A 19,766-nucleotide genomic window follows, 5' to 3' on the forward strand; every position below is an offset into this window, starting at 1 on the left:
TTTCTGAAGTATTAGTGATATGATTAATTGACTATTCCATTAGGACTTGAATTATCTTCCCATCTAATTAAATTAATTTTTAAAGTTTTTAAATTACATAAAAAAATATAAATCAGAAGACCGGAACCCAACCTGCCGACTACAGAGCAATTAGCTTACTTCCGCACTTAGGAAAGGTTTTTGAGAAGATTGTTCTTAATTATCTCAAAACCTACTGCTCAGAGGTAGAGCCAATGCCACCGGAGCAGACTGGCTTCTGCCTGGATACCACCTGGCGAAACTACATGCGGAAGTAAGCAAGAATATAATGAAGAACGAGGTAACAGCGAACATTTCAATACTGTACGGAAGCGTTTGATTCAGTCTACTATAGCTTGCTATGCAAGACACTGCAGGAAAACGAATTCCCAGATCAGCTATACACTCTATCGAGATCATTCCTACAGCACCGTTCATTAAGGGTTCGTGGCGGCGAAGTGGTATCCGTAGATGTCCCTCACCTGTGAGGACCTGTTCATCCGATCGCCTTCATTGTTGCGGCATTCGATTCAGCATTAAATTTTCTACAAGAAACACCCCTTTGCGCGATTCTAGAGCGCGTAGTTTAGGAGATACAAAATAATATGGACTTTTCGGCCATAACTTGCTCCCTCTTCATCCGATCGCCTTCATTTTTGCGGCATTCGATTCAGCATTAAATTTTCTAAAAGGGGAACTGACCCCTGAAGACAGGGAGCAAGTTTTTTGAGAAAACTATTCTCAATTATCTCTAAACCTACAGCTCAGAGATTGAGCTAATCCCACCAGAGCAGATTGGCTTTCACGCCAGCCTCGCCGGGATCACCAACTGGTGGAAGTAAGCAAGAAGCCAATGGAGAATGAGGCTACAGTGATGATCTCAATGGCTGCATGGAATCCTTCCAATCAGTGTCCCATAGTTTGCTATGTAAGACAACAAATTCCCAGAACAGCTATACACTCTATTGATATCTTTCCTCCAGCACTGCTCATTAAGGATTTGAGTCCGCAAATTAGTATTCGGAGAAGTATCACTCACATGTGGAGTACCTCAGGGCCTGTGCTATATCCAATACTTTTCTCAGTATACATGGTAGCGCCTTATTCCGATGATATAGCCATCTACAGTAATTCAATGAGTGCATAGACTGCTCTACAGCCAGTGGAGAAGGCTTGTAGGGATATCACTAAGAAACTGGAAGGGCTGAATATTAGTTAATACAAGAAGACTGACTGCATTATTTTCTCCACACCTCCCGAAAGTCTGTAGAATAGCGGGGTGTGAGAACAGACTGGCAGTGTAGTGTACCTGGGTGTCAGCCTCGACAGACACCTGACACTAGCTTGCCACTATCATAAGAAAAAACTGGTTAGAATCAAGGCTTCCAAGCTTAATCACCTAATTCCTGAAATAGGAAAAGAGTTCAACATAAAAATCTATTATATCCAGACTGCCCTTAAAATTTTTTTTTTTAAGTTGATATTGAAACAATGTTTTAACAGTATAAATTGATGAATATCAACAGTTTAAACTGTGTGAATAGTTTCAATTTTTTGAACTGTGTTTTTGTTGATAGGACACTCTTCAACCAATTTTATAAATAATTCTTTTTGGTGGCTTGATTTAACTCATCAGGTATAGCAATTCCTATATTTTGGTGACTTATACAGACCCACTCACTACCATTTATCTCAGCTGAAATATATTTCCTTAGAATTAGGCCTTATAACATGATGCGTACGCATGCCAGGTAGGAGAAAAAATAAAACATGTTCTTTGATTCCATCCCCATTACTTATAACTAATTTAGTTATACTTTCGCTCAACAATTAACTATCGTATTTTCTCTTAACAATTTATTAAAATATGTAGTTACTCGTATTTACTAGATAGTTATGAAAAAAAAAAAGTAGTTTTTATGTATACATCATATTTTATAGCACATTAAATGGTTAAACGCTATGTGCTATATAAACACTATAAAGCTATATTGCTTTAAGGCTCATGATAGTTTTCTGTCATGAAAGTTAAGACATGACATTGGGATAGTGCAGCAGTGGTAGCAGTAACCCTAAACAGGTATCAAGTTGATAAAATTACCATTACAGTTACCGCCTAATCCTATTATTGTTAATAATGAGCATTAGTTCATTTTCAAGCAGTGGTTAATGGTAACAGTAGCTTTGTTGCCACGACCGCAAAAGCTGTCATGATGACAACTATCATAGTATATTTTTATTAATTTATTATTAATAATAAATTAATTTATTTATTAATTGTCCCTCTTCTAATCTCCTACATTAAGGTGTCAAGTCTTGGCTAAGAAATTTCAACTAAAATAATTTGTTATAAAACCTTGGAAGCTCTCCAAGAAGTGGTAGCTTGATAGTAACATCACAATTTTACATGTACGCTTCAGGAACAGTATTATTTATATTGGTTAGAAAAAATTAGGTTGTACTTCAAAATACTATAATAAACTAATTCATATTTATAAAACAAAACTCTAAAGAACGAGAAATAAAGTCATATATTTATAAAATAAATTGTACACAGATATTACACATTCTATCCTAATAATTTGAAAATTATTAATTTTATACAATGATATTAACACATATTTATTCTCAACTTAACATACTAAATATGTAATATTGTAAACATTTATATATATTGTAGAATAAAACACATGCAATAACAATCACTTTTTCTATTTCAAATAGAATATTTCAATAAAACAATACTAAGGGTAAAAAATGGTGCTAACAGCATCGATTACATTTATTTTTTAAAAAATTTACCCATAGTAAAAGGACAACATTAAAATAAAATACAATTGTATCAACATGTATTTTAAATAACTCAATAAAAATAATAAAACTTAATAGACAGATGCATGGGCATGATAGCTCATCTTTGAAAGAAATTAAAAAAAATAAATACTTAACAATAAACATATTTACAGGTACTTTTTTTAAAATAAAATATTAAATTAAAAAAATAATTTTATTTACAATGAAAAATAAAGACAGACGTCTAGTCTGTTTTCAAAAATGATATATAAACAGACTACCTCTCACTACTTTTAGGAGAAGTTTCTTTTTTAGGAATATCAGATTTACTGCCAAAATTACCTTTCAGAAATTCTGGTAGAACATTATCTTCCTTACTATCGGAATTCAATTTTAAAGTCTTCTCTTGCATTATTCCTGAAGAAACAACAAGATTATTGTCATGTACAAGCTGGAAAGTCAAATGGCCAGAGGTTGTGGGAATAGCTGAAGTATCACTCAAAAAAACAGTATTTCCTGGTACATCAACATCATCTGTTAATAGTGGCATGGAAGGTTGTTGAATGTCGGTTTTCTTAGTTATATTGGTAATTGGGATGATATGAGAAACACTTGATTGCGGGGCAATAGATGAAGGAACTTCTAATGGCGTCATTATCGGTGGCTGATTCAAAGTTAAGGAAGTCTCCAAAACTGTGTTAGACAATGATGGAGCTTGGAATTGTTGATCCACAAACACAGTACTTTCACTGTCAACAATATCTGAGGTTTCTGATTGCAAAACTTGGGTATTAGCCAAAGCCTTGGCAAGGATATCCTGACTCGGGACATGAGTGCTACTAGATGTTGCAGTGTCATTGGAAATATTCACAAAGTTAGCTGTTCCATCTATTGAAAAAATAATATTATCTATGTTTCCTGAACTTGACGTAGAAGTAACATAAATATTTTGGTTGTCATTTTCAACTGGAATGACTGGATTTTCAACAGTATATTGGCTATTATCTACTAAATATAACATTTTAACAGGCTCTGTGGAAGAATGAGAACCGATGCTCTGAACAATTGGGAGATTATTAACAGTGACTACTTCGGCTGGCTGGTGCTGAACCGACGACGGAATAGTTAGGAGTTGTGATTTTTTGATAACCTGCTGTCGAGAAACTTTTCTTTGCGTTCTTTGTAAAATATTTGGACTGAGCTGTTTGTTCTTAATAGTCTGTTTTTTGTTTTCATTTAGTGCACTTGTTGATTGAACAACTTTTTGTGGCAGGACAGTTTCTGCCTGTTGGAAAACAGTACCTGGAGTTTTGACAATCTGTGCAGTCCTGACAACTTTTGCCCCTGTGACCTGCATTGCAGTAGTGGTTGTTTTTAACTGCTGTGATGAAAGCAAGACATTTCTCCCAACTGATCTATTTACAATTGTTTTGGGAGAATTAACAAGAACTGTGGAAGTGTTTTTATTACAAATTATAGGTTGCTGTGAAACTTTTTGAATAACTTGTCCAATTACTGATTTTGGAACTACTTTTGCAGTCGTAGGAAAACCTTGTTTACCAACTACTATGGATTTAGGTGTAACTTTTTTTTGGACTGAACCTTTAGAAACCAACTGTGGATTAGTAGTCAAGATCCTAGTACCAGGCTGTAGTTTGCCTGCTTGGGCGAAAATGCTGCTTTGTTGTTGAGGAATTAGAAGTTTACCAGGAGCACCTGATGTAGATTTGATGAAAAGTATTTTAGGCTGCTGGACTTGTGAAGTATTTTTACTGGGTTGCTTACTGAGTGTATATCGAGTTGAACTACCCGATGATGTATTGCCAGAAATCTTATTCGAACTATTGGCTCCATTTTTATTTTTTGGAGGGGGTAAAGGTACTTTTTTGATACCCGGAATTGGTGGTAAATTTGGTGGAGGAGGAGATACAGTCAATAATCGCCTCGGACTTTGGAAATCTTCAGGTTCTTCTTCTCCACTATTTCTAATATAAAGCCTTACAACATCTGCATTAGGCAATGGTTCAACATGACCTTCCATTATTTCCATTATAGGATCTTGATCTATAACGATAGGCATTGAGTTAATATCGAAAGGTATTTGATCAGTTTGAGTGTCAGAAGAAGTACTCGGTTCAAATTTGGTAGTCTTGTCATTTTTCACAGAACTAGTAACAACTTGAATTTTCATTGTATCATCAATAGGACTCTGATTCAATTCACTTTGTTTTTCAGTAACTTCCTTTTCCTTAAGCGACTCGTCATTATTTTCATTGGATATTTTAGTTTCAGATATGGAAATGTTTTCAATGCTTTGTAAACCAACATTCTGCTCGCCTTGTACTTCTTCTGCTCTAGGAGTTGCCACTTCTTCATGACTATCTACCTCCACCTCCATGGGTGTCGAACCATCTTCAACAATATTTGAAACCTCTTGCTCAGAAGAAGCCTTGATGATTTCATTGTTTTTTTCAGAAATGTCTTTCATATTTTCTTTGTTTAATGATGATTCCACTGTTGTTGATGGTAAAGCAGTGTCCGCCCCATCAACATCATTGTTTATAATTAGTTGTGATCCACTTTCATTGGAACTACTTTTTGACTCGTTCCTAGATATATCCTCCATTAGAATATCTTTAGATGAACATGCTTCTTGCGTCAAATATTCTTTTTCATCAAAATTCTGTAAGTCTGATGAGTCTTTATCAGTTGTACTTTCAGAAATTGAGGTATTCACTCCAGAAGTACTTTTCATAGTAAGATGAGAAACATTCTTTTCTTCCGATGACTCATGTAAAACATCAAAATTTTTTTTTATTGCTTCACTTGGAGAATCAGCAGCTGAATCACTCTTAGAATCTGTAAATGCATCTGCAACTGTATCTTCCTGTGCAGTTGTTTGGGAAGAGGTCACAGACTGTATCATAGAACTTGAATCCTCAGACTGTATATCAATGTCCTCAGAAGAAACTTTGTCAACAGATCCTTTTGATAAATCTTTTCTCTCTGTAATCTCGATTTCAGGTTTCGAGGAGTCCTCAGTGACAAACTTGTCAATAGGCTTTGGTACACTTGTTTTTGGGATTCCTGGAAGTTTCGGAACTTCAGTATTTTTCAGCAAATTTTCAATTTCTTCATTGAAATCTTCATTCATAGATTCTTCTTTTATCAAAGGTGATTCTTTAGATTCTTGAAGTTCTTTTAACAACCTCTGGACATTTGGCTTTTCCTCAGTAATGACTCTTGGTAGTTTCTGCCCAAATTTTAACGATTTATTCAAGTTAAGAGATTCGTCATTGTCTTCAAAGTCAAAACAACACTTTTCTTTAGATGCAGGAGACTTGTGATCTTGAACCTGTTCCTGTTGTTGAGGCAATTGCTCCTCATCTTTAACCTCTTTCTCTGGCAAATTATCAGTAATGTTTTTCGTTGTATCTTTAACTTCATCATTTTCAGTAACCGTCAAATCAATTTCCACTTCTTCTTCCAAATCATCTTCCCAATCTTTCAGAATATCCAATGCCTCTGGCTCTTTGACGGGGGCAGATTTGGCGTCTTTAGACTTACGAGGTCGTTTTTTCGGAGTAGCTGCTGAACCTACAATATCTTTCACAGGTATAGCCAATGACGACCCAGGAACTGGTACTGAAATTTTCTCTTTCTTTGTAGATTCGTATTTTCGTTTTTTTATAGGTGCAGAGTCTTCAACAGATTTCCTTTTAACAGAACCTTTTTCTGAAGCATATTTTGGCAATGTGTTTGGTGAACTCGAGACACAGTCTTTACGTTTTATGAAATTAGTCTGAAATGCTTGGCAATAATTCTGTGGAATTTGAGTAGGAAGCGGCAAAATCAAACCTCTATAGTGACATCTGTAGTGTTCGATAATCACACCCATTCGACCGCAGGTATAATTGCAATAACTACAGTGATACTGTTTTGATGACCTAAGAGAATTGTTTTCTTTGTCAAAATTTTCATTGATGCCAGAAGTAAATCTTTTCACTGTACTTAATCTCTTGACAGGATTAGAGAATGATTTTGTGGAATTAGAAATCTTCATCTCAGGTGTTTTTGAAGTTGAAGGTGCTGATATAGGAGTAGAAAATTTAACTCTTGATTGTTTTGGTGTCTCTATTGTTGAGTCTGAACTACTGAGCTTTAAACCCAAACTTGTCTTTTTACGGGGCTTTAAGCCAAACTGTTCTCTGTAATCAAACTTTTCCTCTGGTTGGTATTTCGGGTCATTTATAATATCAGGATTTCCCCCCGTCAAAATTTCAGCTTTTCTTATATCCAATGGAAATTTTTTCATATTTTCTGAAACTTCTCTGTATCCACTAGGGCGGCACAAATCTAAAAAGAAGTAAAATAAAATGAATACAAAAAGTAATTAAGGTATAAAACATGAATTCATAGAAATAATTATAAATATTTATATAGAGATAGTTAGATAGATTTTATGTTATATAAAAAAAGTTAAAAGATGGGGAAAGAGGTGAATCAATCAAGAACTAAACAAAGGTGGACAAAGCAATAATTCGGGCCTAACAGAAGATGTTTCCATCTCAGGCGATGACATCATTGACCCTCCAGAATTTGTGAAGAATAAAAAAGCACCTAGAGAAGATAGCATATCTGCAGAACTTTTAAAGAAAGGTAGCAAATTCTTGCATAAGGAATGAATTATATCAACTAATCTTTTCCATAAGGATAGAATAGAGGAATTCAGGACAATGGAAGAAAGGCATCATCTGAACCTCGGTACCAGAATGGCAATATTCTTGATTGCAAGAAATATAGATAGAGTAGTAATGCTCCTCCAATGAACATACACAGTGCTTTTTATTTACTGGTCACTAAACTCTTTTCATTTGCAGACTAAGGAAATATCAAAGAGGTTTTCAGAAAGGCCAATCAACAACTGATCAAATCTTCAGCCTCAGGAGGATTTTGGGAAAAGCATCTGAATACAGAATGACAACAAATCCTTTGTTTATTGATTTTAAATCTGTCTTTGAAAGGAAATAGAGGCCCAAGCTGTATAGTGCTCTAAAAGAACTCGTGATGCCACCTAACATTATTAAGCTAGCAAAAATGACACTGGATGATGTCATCAAATATTCAATCAAAACTTAGACAGGACTTCAGTGAGTTCTTCTCTATTGAAGGGCTTAGGCAAGGAGATACATTGGCTCGCCTTCAACTCCACTCAGCACTTGAGAAGTGTGTTAGAGATTCTAGCATCTAAATAGGTACAACAATATTCACTTGACCAGCTGCTCCGGAGATGGACCGGACAAATAATGAAAGCAAGACTACGTACAGGTGTACTTGTGAAACAGAAGCAATAAGTCCCATTGAAGAATTCAAGTTTTGTCCCTTCAAGTTTCAGAAGGTAGACTAGTTTACATATCTAGGCTCTAGATAGTTTGGAAAATAACGTTACTTTTCTTCATTGGCAACAGGAATGTAAGATGTTTTGGACTCCAGAAACATTTCACCAGCCAGTTTATCCTGAGGATTACAAAGATACTGCTCTATATGATGCTGATACGTCCTGATCTCATGTATGCTTCAGTGATGTGTACTCAACGGAAGGCCGAGGGGAATGAAATCTTCATCTTTTAAGACAAAGATCCATTTAAGAATATTTGGTCCAATCAAGGTTGGTGAACACTGGAGAAGACAGGACAATGCAGGAAAGCTAACATCATCAAACTTATAAAGACTGTACATATTTGCAGGACTGGACACGTTTCCCAGATGAATATGGATGATAAATCCTATGAGGAAGCCTCTACCGAGCTAGAGATAGAGGATGGGAAAAACTCAGATGTGATAACTGTGTCCCATGATATCAGAACACTCTTAAGAGCGAGAAACTGGAAAGCAGTGGCACAGGAATAGAAAACCTGGAGAAAGCTTAGTGAGAAGACCAACGCACACATCAGGCTGTACTGCTACTGAAGAATAACAAGAAATTGATTTATAAAAAAAAGTAATATTTCTATGTAATGTAATCTTACCAATCCCAAAGCTATAAGAGGAAACCCTTAAAATTATTAATAAAATTTTAATAATTGGAGAAGTTTGTCGGGGGGTGCGGTCAGCAAAGAACAACATAAATAAACAAAACCATATTTATTTATTTTATGCCAACGTTTCGACCTGAGTTTCAGGTCTTCATCAGGGCTATAGAACAAAACGTCGGCATAAAATAAATAAATATGGTTTTGTTTATTTATGTTGTTCTTTGCTGACCGCACCCCCCGACAAACTTCTCCAATCATTAATCTACAGTCAACTATATACACCTCATTAAAATTTTAATACATTAACATTTGTCAATTCTAGGAGGAAAATTTTTTTATTGCAATAGGTGAATAGGAAGTCAGAGGATCTTACCAATCCCAAAGCTATAAGAGGGAACCCTTAAACATTATTAATAAAATTTTAATATATCATTTCATTTCCAGAAGTTTCACTTCTGTAGTCCAGTCCCAAGACTGCCAATTTTTTTTTTTTTCTTGCATAATTATTAACTGGGAAGAAAAAAAAACCCAAATACCAATTGCATGCACTTCTTTATTTAACTATCAATATACTGCCTAATTTTCATTTACATGAAAGTCCTGTCCAATCCCCCAAAACCATAAATTGTTTTAATCAGTTCAGGACCTGATTCATCAAAGCAAAACATAAACAGACTCAAAGCTAAACACAAAATTGTTTCAAAGAAAAGCATTAACAGTCTCAAAGTAAAAACATAAAAATTCTCAAAACAGAACATTAACAGTCTCAAGGCAAAAACATTCTGCCCACTATGCTTAAGGCAATTGTATTGGAGACTAAATACTGTAAAATTTAACTTCTTGCAAAAACCTGCAATGTATCATTCATTCATGTATCAGCTGATTGCATTCATAGATTGGATGGAATATACAAGACATTTTAAAAATTACATAATGCTTATTTGAACTAAAAGAAAAGAAAATATTAAAAAATAGTAATGTCAAGTGGTTTTCTAGGGAAGACCAAACAGTCAAAGTGTTAATTCAACACTGGGTACAAAATGAGATACAATGATACAAATGTATGAGGTACAACATAGCCGGATAAAACAATGAAACTGAAAGATGAAAATAGCAAAGGAGGAAAAATTTCTAAAGAAATAATCACAATTATATTTTTAATTATCCTTGATTATTCAGATTTATGTATTTTAAAAAATTCTTGCACAATCCAGTTTAACCAGCTGCCAATTGTCAAGAACATAACCGTTACAACATTAAACAATTACCTGATCAAAAAGATGACGTACAATCTTAATACTAATCCAGGAAATTGTTACTTCTAGATAGATCAAAACTGGGAAATTTCATAAGAAAAAAAATTGTATTTTTCAGCTATAAATTAACTTTTGATTCATCTTGAGAATTAGATATTTCATTATTGTTTAAGATATTTTAGACATTCATATTGATTCCCTACCATATCTTACCAGCAATCTGTAGAACATTTCTATTAATGAAATGAAATGAAAAATATTTTATAATGAAAGGTTCCAAGACCTCATCTTCAAAAGCTTTGGAGAATTATAAGGTAACAAAATTTGATAGTAGTAGTTTTTCAGTGAATATCAATAAATTTACAATGGAAGGAAAGATGTCTCAATTGGTCAAAATATGAAATACATGGGACATTAAGATCATTGTAAATAATTTAGTTTTTTATAAAATAAGGATGGTCGTGAATTTCATAAATGCTTTTGGATTATGATGATTGGATTTGGAAACTAAAATAGTCTAATAAGAAGTATTCTTCAATAAGATCTAATGCAAAAAATATTTTGCAGACTGGTAGTTTCCAAAATTATTATATTCAAACAAACAGACCCTTCAGTTTTATTTAAATATTTATTAATTAGTATAATAGATAATCGACATAATTTCCTTTACAACTAATAAACATATATTGTAATATGCTCTTTTTGAGTAAATAATATATTTTGATGTATAAAGGGTTATTAATATGTTTTATTTTATGTATCATTATAATATTCATTTGTTTTGTTTATCCAAAAAGCAAGATAACCAAGTTTCATTGTTTATAATAACTTTGTGATACAAAAAACCAAGATGGCGGTATGTTGAATCAAGGCCATGTTGAGCAGATTCAAATATAAAAACTATTTTAACTCTTCCCATCATAATTGAAAATACAGTAAATTAAAGGAAAAATAGGAATCAAGAAATAATGCTAATGAATAATATTCAGAAAGTAAATCATTTGGAAAAATCCCTAACTGTTGTGGGACAATCGATGTTTACATGTAACCTCAAGGCAGGTTTTGTTTTTGAAGGAACAGTCAGTCGAGTCTGTGGCGCCAAGGAGAGATGATCTCTCAGTATGAAGAGGCTTCATGAATTTCTGTCCAGCAAGAGTAGGAAGCCATATTGGACGCCAGAATAATAGGAAGAAAAGAAAACATCAAGGATCTCAAAAGGAAGACCGTGAGCTTGGTTAGTTTTTGTATACATAAAAATAGATACAAATGTAAACTAGATTTTAATTTAATTAATTGTAATTATTGTAAATGCCTGTTTCTGATTGCTAGTAACCCGCCCTGAGATAAAGAGTCTTTCTTTTTATATAATAAAATTATATTATCCATTAAGTAGTAAAGTTCTTAATTAGAACCCAAGTATCTTTTATATTTGAAAAAATTATAAAGAGAATAAAGATTCTTTTTTATTTTTACTAATATTTTTAAATTATTACAATATTTTGTATTGTACTTATTTATTATTACATAACGCAGAATTAAGGGACATAGTCCTGGTATATATAATTCAGGTTATAGCATTACGGCGTATAAGATGGGCGTGTAAGGTTTTACGGCTTAGTAACCAGAACTGAGGTCCTTGCCTGGACATAGAGAGGAGCAGGCAAGAAATGAAGGGATTATCCAGGGCTTAGACAAACCATTTAATTAATAAACCCTCTCCTAGAAATAAGTGCCAACTAGGTATAAGTATAAATCAGATTACTCATATTGCAGACTTACGAGACACCTTAAGATTTGTGAAATAGTATGATGAAATGGATGGCGTCCATACTACATATCAGGTTGTAATTGGTACATGTCACCCTAGAATCTGTAATTCTACTAGTCCTTTGACTTCCTCCAAAGAATGGTCATCCCTTCTGAATTCTATAAGGAAAACCTGAGAGGGTTGACATGGAGGAAAAATGAGTTTTCATTAATTATCTTGGAAAAGGGGAAAAGGAACAATAGGTCCACTATCTGTTCTACCAGTAGACTAAGTCTAGTTTTTAAAAAAACTTAACCAATGGTAAGTAATAAAACAATAAAATAATAATTATTATGAGAGCAAATTTTTTAACAGTGCAATGGAATGAAGTTTGAAAATTTATAAAGATCAATCTTAGTAAAACGAATCTCACCTAAGCCTTTTTTAATAAATTCTTCCTTCTTGAAGCAGTTGTAATGGTAAATTTGATTCAAGTTTTTGGGAAACTCACTAAAAACATAAAAAAATCCATCAGAAAAAATATAAATAATAAAACAACTTCCAAAATCAACTGAAGTATATCAATACAGCTTAGAATAGTAAATAAATATTATTACTAAATTATGAATTAGTATGATAAACATATACCCAGAGAGAAATCAGAACACAACTTAAATTTTAATAAATATAAACTATAAAATGACATCACTATAAATGTTCTTAAAATAAAAATTAACAGAAAAAAATAGATATTAAATATCTTACAGAAGATATAGGTTTTAATATAATAATGATAATATTTTTTAATAATAATAATATAGCCTTATGGTTAGTGATACTTATATTTAAAATTTTTTAAGAATCTTATAACACAAATAAACATTAAAAAAAAAAAAAAGATTGACTTTACAACCAACAAATAAGCCATCTGTCATTACTAAGCTCCTATTTACTCATTTACAGGATGTCAAAGACAGCACACAACTTTCTTAACAATACCTCCATGCTAAAAATATCAACGAGAGACATTAATGCCTGCTTAAAAACTGCAGATATAATCTCTATCAAAAATATCATAACACCTATAAATCTTGAGATTTCTTTTAGTTTTTGAACCAAACCCATGTTTTATTATATGTATAGTAAGTAATATGATTAGTTATTCAAGACATTAAGGATTAGTTATATCATGGTTACTCACTATTTGTCACCTAAACTAAAGTTAAAATAATTGATTTGATGTTAATTCCAATATTTAACTTGTTTTTATTTTGTGTGTACATAGTGCATCAAATTATCTTTTAACTCTTTTTTCTGTGAATTATTTATATGACGTTGAGTCGCTTCAGCCACATTGATTTAGTATTGATATTTACAATTCAAAAAGGAAAATCTTTGCATTACATCAATATTTGTCTAGGGTTTCATTAGCCTTTAATTTAAGTTGACAATAAGAAGGTAAAGAGAGACTGAGAGTCAATCAAGACGAGGAAATTCTATTGGTCCAATTTAATCCTGTTGACCACTTTATTAAAATACAAGTATTTGGAAGATATTTATTTCACATTAACATAGAGACCATCCAGATTTAAAATTACACAAGAAATTGATTGATAATGCAATAACAGAAAGACATTTAACAACAGAAATCATGTGTTCCTCAGAGTACTTATAGTCCAATGAAGAAACTATGTTATAGGTTTATCATTAGATTTTCAATACTAATCTCTATCTAAGAAAGCATAGTTATTTTGACAGTGAAAGAACACAATCAAAAGATTTTTTTAACTGATAGATTCAAACCTAAACATAATCGCTTAGATGAACATTTTTAAACCATACACGAAATAGCTAAGATATTAAATAAACCAGGAATGACAGATGAGTAAGAATTATTTGACTCTAAAATTCATCCTCACAGCTAACCTAGGCCTTTTCTAACTAATAAACTGAGAGTAAAATAAAATCTATTATAAGCACATTTAAATGAAGAACAACAATTACAAATTTAAAAAAAAAAATACTTTCAAAATATTTGATTTCTTAACTTAAGTATTTATACTTTAGGATTAGAAGAAGATAGTTGACTGTATGAAGTAGATTAGAGGAAGATAGTCCAGGTGGCGGTCAATAAAGGTATCAAAATAGTAACAAAAAACTATTTATTGTTAACCAACATTTCGTCAGGGCTGATAAAAACTAAAATCATTTGAGTATAATTATCTGGTATTGATAGTGGAATGCATTGAAATTATTAAAGAAAAATATTAATTGAAACCAATAAAAGAAAAGAAACTTCTATTGTAAATAAACCATGGAGCATTACAACAGGCCAAAGTTAAACAATAATGCTAAGGAAGTTACTTTAAATTTTGATAATGTAGGCCTGTTGATTTAATGGCCATTGATGTAAATTAAAGCAGAGAATTTTCTTTCCTCATCTCTGTTTCCCCTATTTGCGAGGGAACAATTCCTTGGTCTATTACTCACTTACCTGAGGAAAAAAAAAGTATCCAAAAAACTTGTGGCCACAAAAAAATTATGTGTCACTTGATGTAATTTTCTTTCTTTTATTTTTCACTAGCTCTTTGCTCAGCAAACATCTCCAAAGCCATTAGATGGGACTACCAGTTTACACTTTTATGGTTAAAAAACACACGTTTATGCTACTGTTTGTGCCTTCAGTTCTTACGATCACTATTGCATTATGTAAGGAAACTTTTTCTGTTAGTAACTTACAATGAAGTGGATTATAAACCATGAAATTTTCTATAACAGTCCTCTAGATAATAGGATATTGACTACCTATCTAATATTTTAGAAAAAAACACCATGGTCACGATAAATGAAGAGTCAGTAGTTCGAAGATAATTATAATGGAGCTAGTTATTAAAATAAAATATATCAACCAAATATTAATAATACAACTAAACATAAAACCAATCAAGCATGATCAGTAATAAGTAAGATTATTCCATAAGAAACGATAGATCAACAAATAAATACAATCATTATAAAAAATTACTTTCAAAACCAATAGCCTTGAAAATTAAAATAAATAAGAGAAATTTACTAATAATTGAAAAAAAAAAGGTGAGTGAACAACTTTCCATGACATGAAAACCATCCTTTGTCAGTGTTTTAAATGAACAAACAAATATGAAATGATAAATCACTCGTTACAAATTAATTTCGTTAAACCTATTTTTGAGTAATTAAGCATTTAAAAAATTAAATTTGAAATAATAATTTAAGAAATAGTTACAAAATATGAGGTTTTTTTTAATGACATATTCATTAAGTTGTATTCAAACTCTTTATCTCCTGACAGCAAAAGAAAGTAGAGGTTAGGTTACATGTTTCATAAATTACCAGTACTCAAATTACCAAATAAGAAAATCAATAATAGCATATAACTAGAATTGCCAAAATTGATGTAACTAGCTGTCATAAAAATAAATATAGATTCTATTAACAGAACAACATAATACACCAGGAAAAATAGAGTCAGAATAATTAATTTCACATCTGAGAATGTCATTTGTTTGAAAAATGAAATACTTCATAAAAAATTTACTTGATAACAACAACAAATTAAGGGTTTGGGATACAATTTTAAAACTGTTACTAGCAAAGAAAAAACAATTTTTTTCAATGAATAAATAATAAAAAAGTGAATATTTTACAATTACCAGAGGAGTCACAAACCAATTAAATAAATGACCAATAACAATAATAATATAAATGGACCAACAGACGAGCAGCTTGGTTACTAAGCTTGTTGTCAACATTCCGTCTTGAAGAATATAGATTTATTTCAACAACCACTTCTGACTATCCAGAGCTTTACTGTACGAAGCATACACAGGACAGGTTTTTCCCTCCCAAAAACTGTGCCGCACATGATCCATACAGTTTTGAAGTTAGAAGTAGTTGTTAGAACAGATCTTATGTTCAACATCTGTGGGCAGGATAATGCTATTGTTATTTTATGTTGAAACAAAAACAAATTATATCAAACCAATTTGATCTGAACTCAATATGGCATGTTGACAATGTTGGCAACAAAATTTGAAACTGTTCTACTCTGGTAGAAATAAATGTGAATTTTATGAAAATGATATCGAACACATGGAAAAACAAAGCCAATAAAATTCAAATGGGTTGCAGACTTAAAATATTATGAGCGGAGTATTTGATTTAGTTTCCCACACTTAAAAGTAGAAGGAGAAAGGAAATGATTTTTTTTTGTATCCCATTCAGATGTTTACAAGACTAATAAAATGGACAATGAACAGGATAACAGCCTGGAGTGCAAATTATTAAAAGAAAACATTATTTAAGGATAAACATGTACTAAAGATAACATATAAACAATCAAAAAGAAACTTTCTATTCAATCTACCACTTAACCAATTGATAATTCATCTCTAAAACACACTTAGTCTGAAACCTAAAAAAAATGTTATTGCTAACTATAATCAAAACTTTTGATTCTGGAAAAAAAAAAATCGTGACAAAAATATATTTATTTGAATCACTACAAAAATAATACTCACTATGAATCTTCATCAAAGAACTTTACTACAGCCAAAGGTTTCTTCCGAAGACCAGATGTGACATCTTCATCCAGTTTGGTTTCATCCTGAACTTGAGCAGGCCACCAAACATTACTCAATTTCACCCAAACAACATCATTAGGGAGGTAAGAAACCTCTGTTTGGTCACACATTGTCTGAAAAAGTAGAAAACTTGACTTAATTCTTGTTTACAAAGCAGCAAAGCTTTAAGATTAAATACAAAAAAAAAACAAACACAAGAACCAATCAAGGTTTGTTATTTTTTATAAATTGGATAAAACACTGCATGATTTTTAATTGAAACTTGAGAAAATAACAAATTAATGTAATATTTGGTTATTTCTGTCAAACTTCACAAAAATAAGAAATAAGATGCCACTGATGTGATTAAATATTTAAACACTGAATGACAAAAACACATAATGAAAACAAATAAAACTTGCTAAACACATTTAATCAATAAAATTCGTGGTAAATAACATACATCAATGTGAAACTAATGAAAAACCGGTGAATATAAACAAAATGGATTAAATAAACTTATTGTTAAACACCAACATAACGAAGATTACTTTCAAACTCGAAGTTTTATTCATAAAAACGATATTAAATGAATAAATACATTAAGTTCGGAAATACCTTAAGATCACAAAATAGCCTCCAATGTTACGGCATTAGTACATTGCAAATACTAACATTAACAGGTAATGGAGTCGTGCTGAGAGAATGAGGTTGGGACCTGCTAAACGTCAAAAAAAAAAAATTCTAAACTTCTTATTCAGAATAATAACCTTATTAAAAAATACTAAAAAAATAAAATCAATAGAAAAAAAGTAATATTATAGTTTAATCTGATGATATAAGTTAAAAAATCATTTTGTATATTACTAAGTTAAATCCTTATCAGACCTCTAGCGCACAGCGGCTGAATGGGCACACTATTCCAAGTTTCTCCCATTGTTGAAAAAAAATAATAATTTATTGTTTATTTATTTTATTTTTTCATTTCAACATAAACATAAAGTACATATATCCTAACTTCTGGAAATATCGACAATTAAGGTCAACTATTTATAAGCAAACCAAATTCATATTAAAACAATTATTGAACATTTTTATTAATAACTTCAGGAAATAAAAAATATCATACACAAAGTTTTAAAATATTTATTTTAATTTTCAAAGACACTAATAGGATCTCCTAAAAATATTCAATAAGTATCAATCTAAAGCTTACAGAAAATATTAAACTTTACTATTTTCATTATAGTTTACTTTTCCTTCAGGTAAACTTCTTATAAGTGACATATTGTTGTATTAAAAATGACCCCTCAAATTTTCATTAAACTTAGTTGAGTAGCTTATGAAACTAATTTTCATTTAGACACATGAAAATGATACAAAAACAATTATGTTCCCTGATTTTAAAGAAATCACCTGGAGCCATATTTCATGAGATGATTTTTTGAAACTTTAAGGGTAAAAACTCATTAAATAGTAAAATAATTTATTATTGGACCCTAATGATACAGTTTGACCTATTTTATTTTTAATAGTATTCTGTTTATTAATTAAATTTTAAAAATTGATAAAAAAAATTATGCACATATATATATTTTCTGGTTTCTACAGAAATCACTTCTATCTCAATCTTAATATCGAAACTAATAAATCCCGCACACTCACTGGCATAGTGAAATATATTATATTATATTTGCAAATTTGTTAGTCTATTATTTATTTTTATGTTTCTCTGAGTGATGGTTGTTATCTCTTTTTGTTTTATAGCCCTGAAGAAGACCTGAAAATCAGGTTGAAACGTTGGCACAAATAAATAATTGTTTGTTTATGTGTGTTTTTCTGCTGACCGCACCTCCACCCTGACCATCTTCTCCTCTTATTTATCTAAGGTTAACTATCTTTACCTCATTAGTATTTTAATAGGTAAATAAAATTACATAAATTATTATCTTTAAAAAAAGAAAGGAGATATAGAAATCAATAAGTCAATGAGTAAGTGGTATCTGTTCTATTATGTATTAAGAAAATAAATTGGTTAAAATTCTACCTTTGCTGATACTGATCCAATTCAGATGATGTTAGTTTTGTTTTATGGAGAATTTCATTACCTTTCAAATGAGGCTGTAGTATTCTAGATGTATAATTTGTGAGGTATTAAAAAAAAAATTTTTCAAGGTTTTATAATTTCATTTTTAAACCATTTAAATTTTTTTTTTTTAATTCAGCCTTATTTGACACACACAGCAGAGGGAGAACCACCATTAATTATTTCAGCTTCAAATTGTCATTTTTGAGATGCAGTGATCACTAAGTCAGTGACTGGATGGGGTCTATTATTTTATATATCTAGATAAAGATATAAGTGATTTCCTTGGAAACCTGTACAAAATATTTACAAATTAAACATGGATTTTAAGTTTAAATCTTTACTAATACTGGTTCGAATTATATTATTTTAGTTTTGTGCAACAGAGGATTTCATTATTTTTCAAATGAATGGCTGTAATCTTTCAGATGTACAATTATTGGACTATCCTAAAACCTATTTTTTTTTTTTAAATCCAAGCTTATACATAAGGGAAACCACTATTAATGATTATGATTTTTTAGTAATAATATTTTAGATACAGCCATGTGTAAGTCAGGTGATTTTTACAAATACATACACCGCAGTTTTATTATATAAATGAAGTACAAAAAGAAAAAAGTAGTAGGGGTATTCATGATCTTTAGTTTAACATGTTAAATAGAAAAACTTATTATTAAATGGAGAAATATTTCCTTCTTTTGCCATGTTAAAACGATATAACATGTAAAATGGAGAATGACATTATGAAACATACCAGCTGAGCTTGTCACTATTTTATTTGTTGTCGTGTTAGGTTACTTACTCGTAGTTTTTTTTTTTTTTTTTTTTTTTTTGTCTTGTGTTTTGGACTTTTTAAAAAATACAAACACTAGCCAAACTTTTACATTTCTACTTTTCACTTATTTTAGGTATGCTATAATAAATTACAGTAATCAAAACTTGGAAAAAAACAATAACATAAAGTTTTGGCAGGAAAGGTTACTAAACAAGTTGCTTAGAAAATCCGCTAGGAGCTCTTATGCATTTAATATGACTTTAAATAGGGCTGCTCACAATCCTATACTTATAGCATTTCACATGGTACATTAACACAATATCATGAACACCCCTAGTAAGTCATCATTCTACATGATCGCATTGTTATTTTATAATCAATAAAATTAATATGTTGTTAGTTTTAGATTCCTTATATCATAAGATATCCTAAAGGTTACCAACCAATCCAAG

The 19,766-nt window shown here is 31.2% G+C and overlaps 1 protein-coding gene across 2 annotated transcripts; it reads right to left on the reverse strand.

Moving 5' to 3' along the window:
- Positions 1–2,531: 2,531 nt before the first annotated feature.
- LOC106686379 (uncharacterized) lies at positions 2,532–18,724 on the reverse strand. Of its 2 annotated transcripts, none has more exons than XM_014429656.3 (4): positions 18,498–18,724; positions 16,409–16,584; positions 12,283–12,359; positions 2,532–7,167 (listed from the first exon to the last, which is right to left on the reverse strand). In XM_014429656.3, exons 2-4 carry the CDS (start codon positions 16,579–16,581, stop codon positions 3,089–3,091), a joined length of 4,329 nt encoding a protein of 1,442 aa, XP_014285142.1. In that variant the 5' UTR covers positions 16,582–16,584; positions 18,498–18,724; the 3' UTR covers positions 2,532–3,088. The 2 variants fall into 2 exon arrangements, with proteins under 2 accessions (XP_014285142.1, XP_014285141.1); XM_014429655.2 differs by lacking the exon at positions 18,498–18,724 and adding an exon at positions 17,069–17,171.
- Between the last annotated feature and the right edge of the window lie 1,042 nt (positions 18,725–19,766).

This window comes from Halyomorpha halys, unplaced genomic scaffold (genome assembly GCF_000696795.3).
Source record: "Halyomorpha halys isolate HHAL.00 unplaced genomic scaffold, Hhal_1.1 Scaffold813.1, whole genome shotgun sequence".
In the NCBI taxonomy this organism is placed as follows: Eukaryota; Metazoa; Arthropoda; class Insecta; order Hemiptera; family Pentatomidae; genus Halyomorpha; species Halyomorpha halys.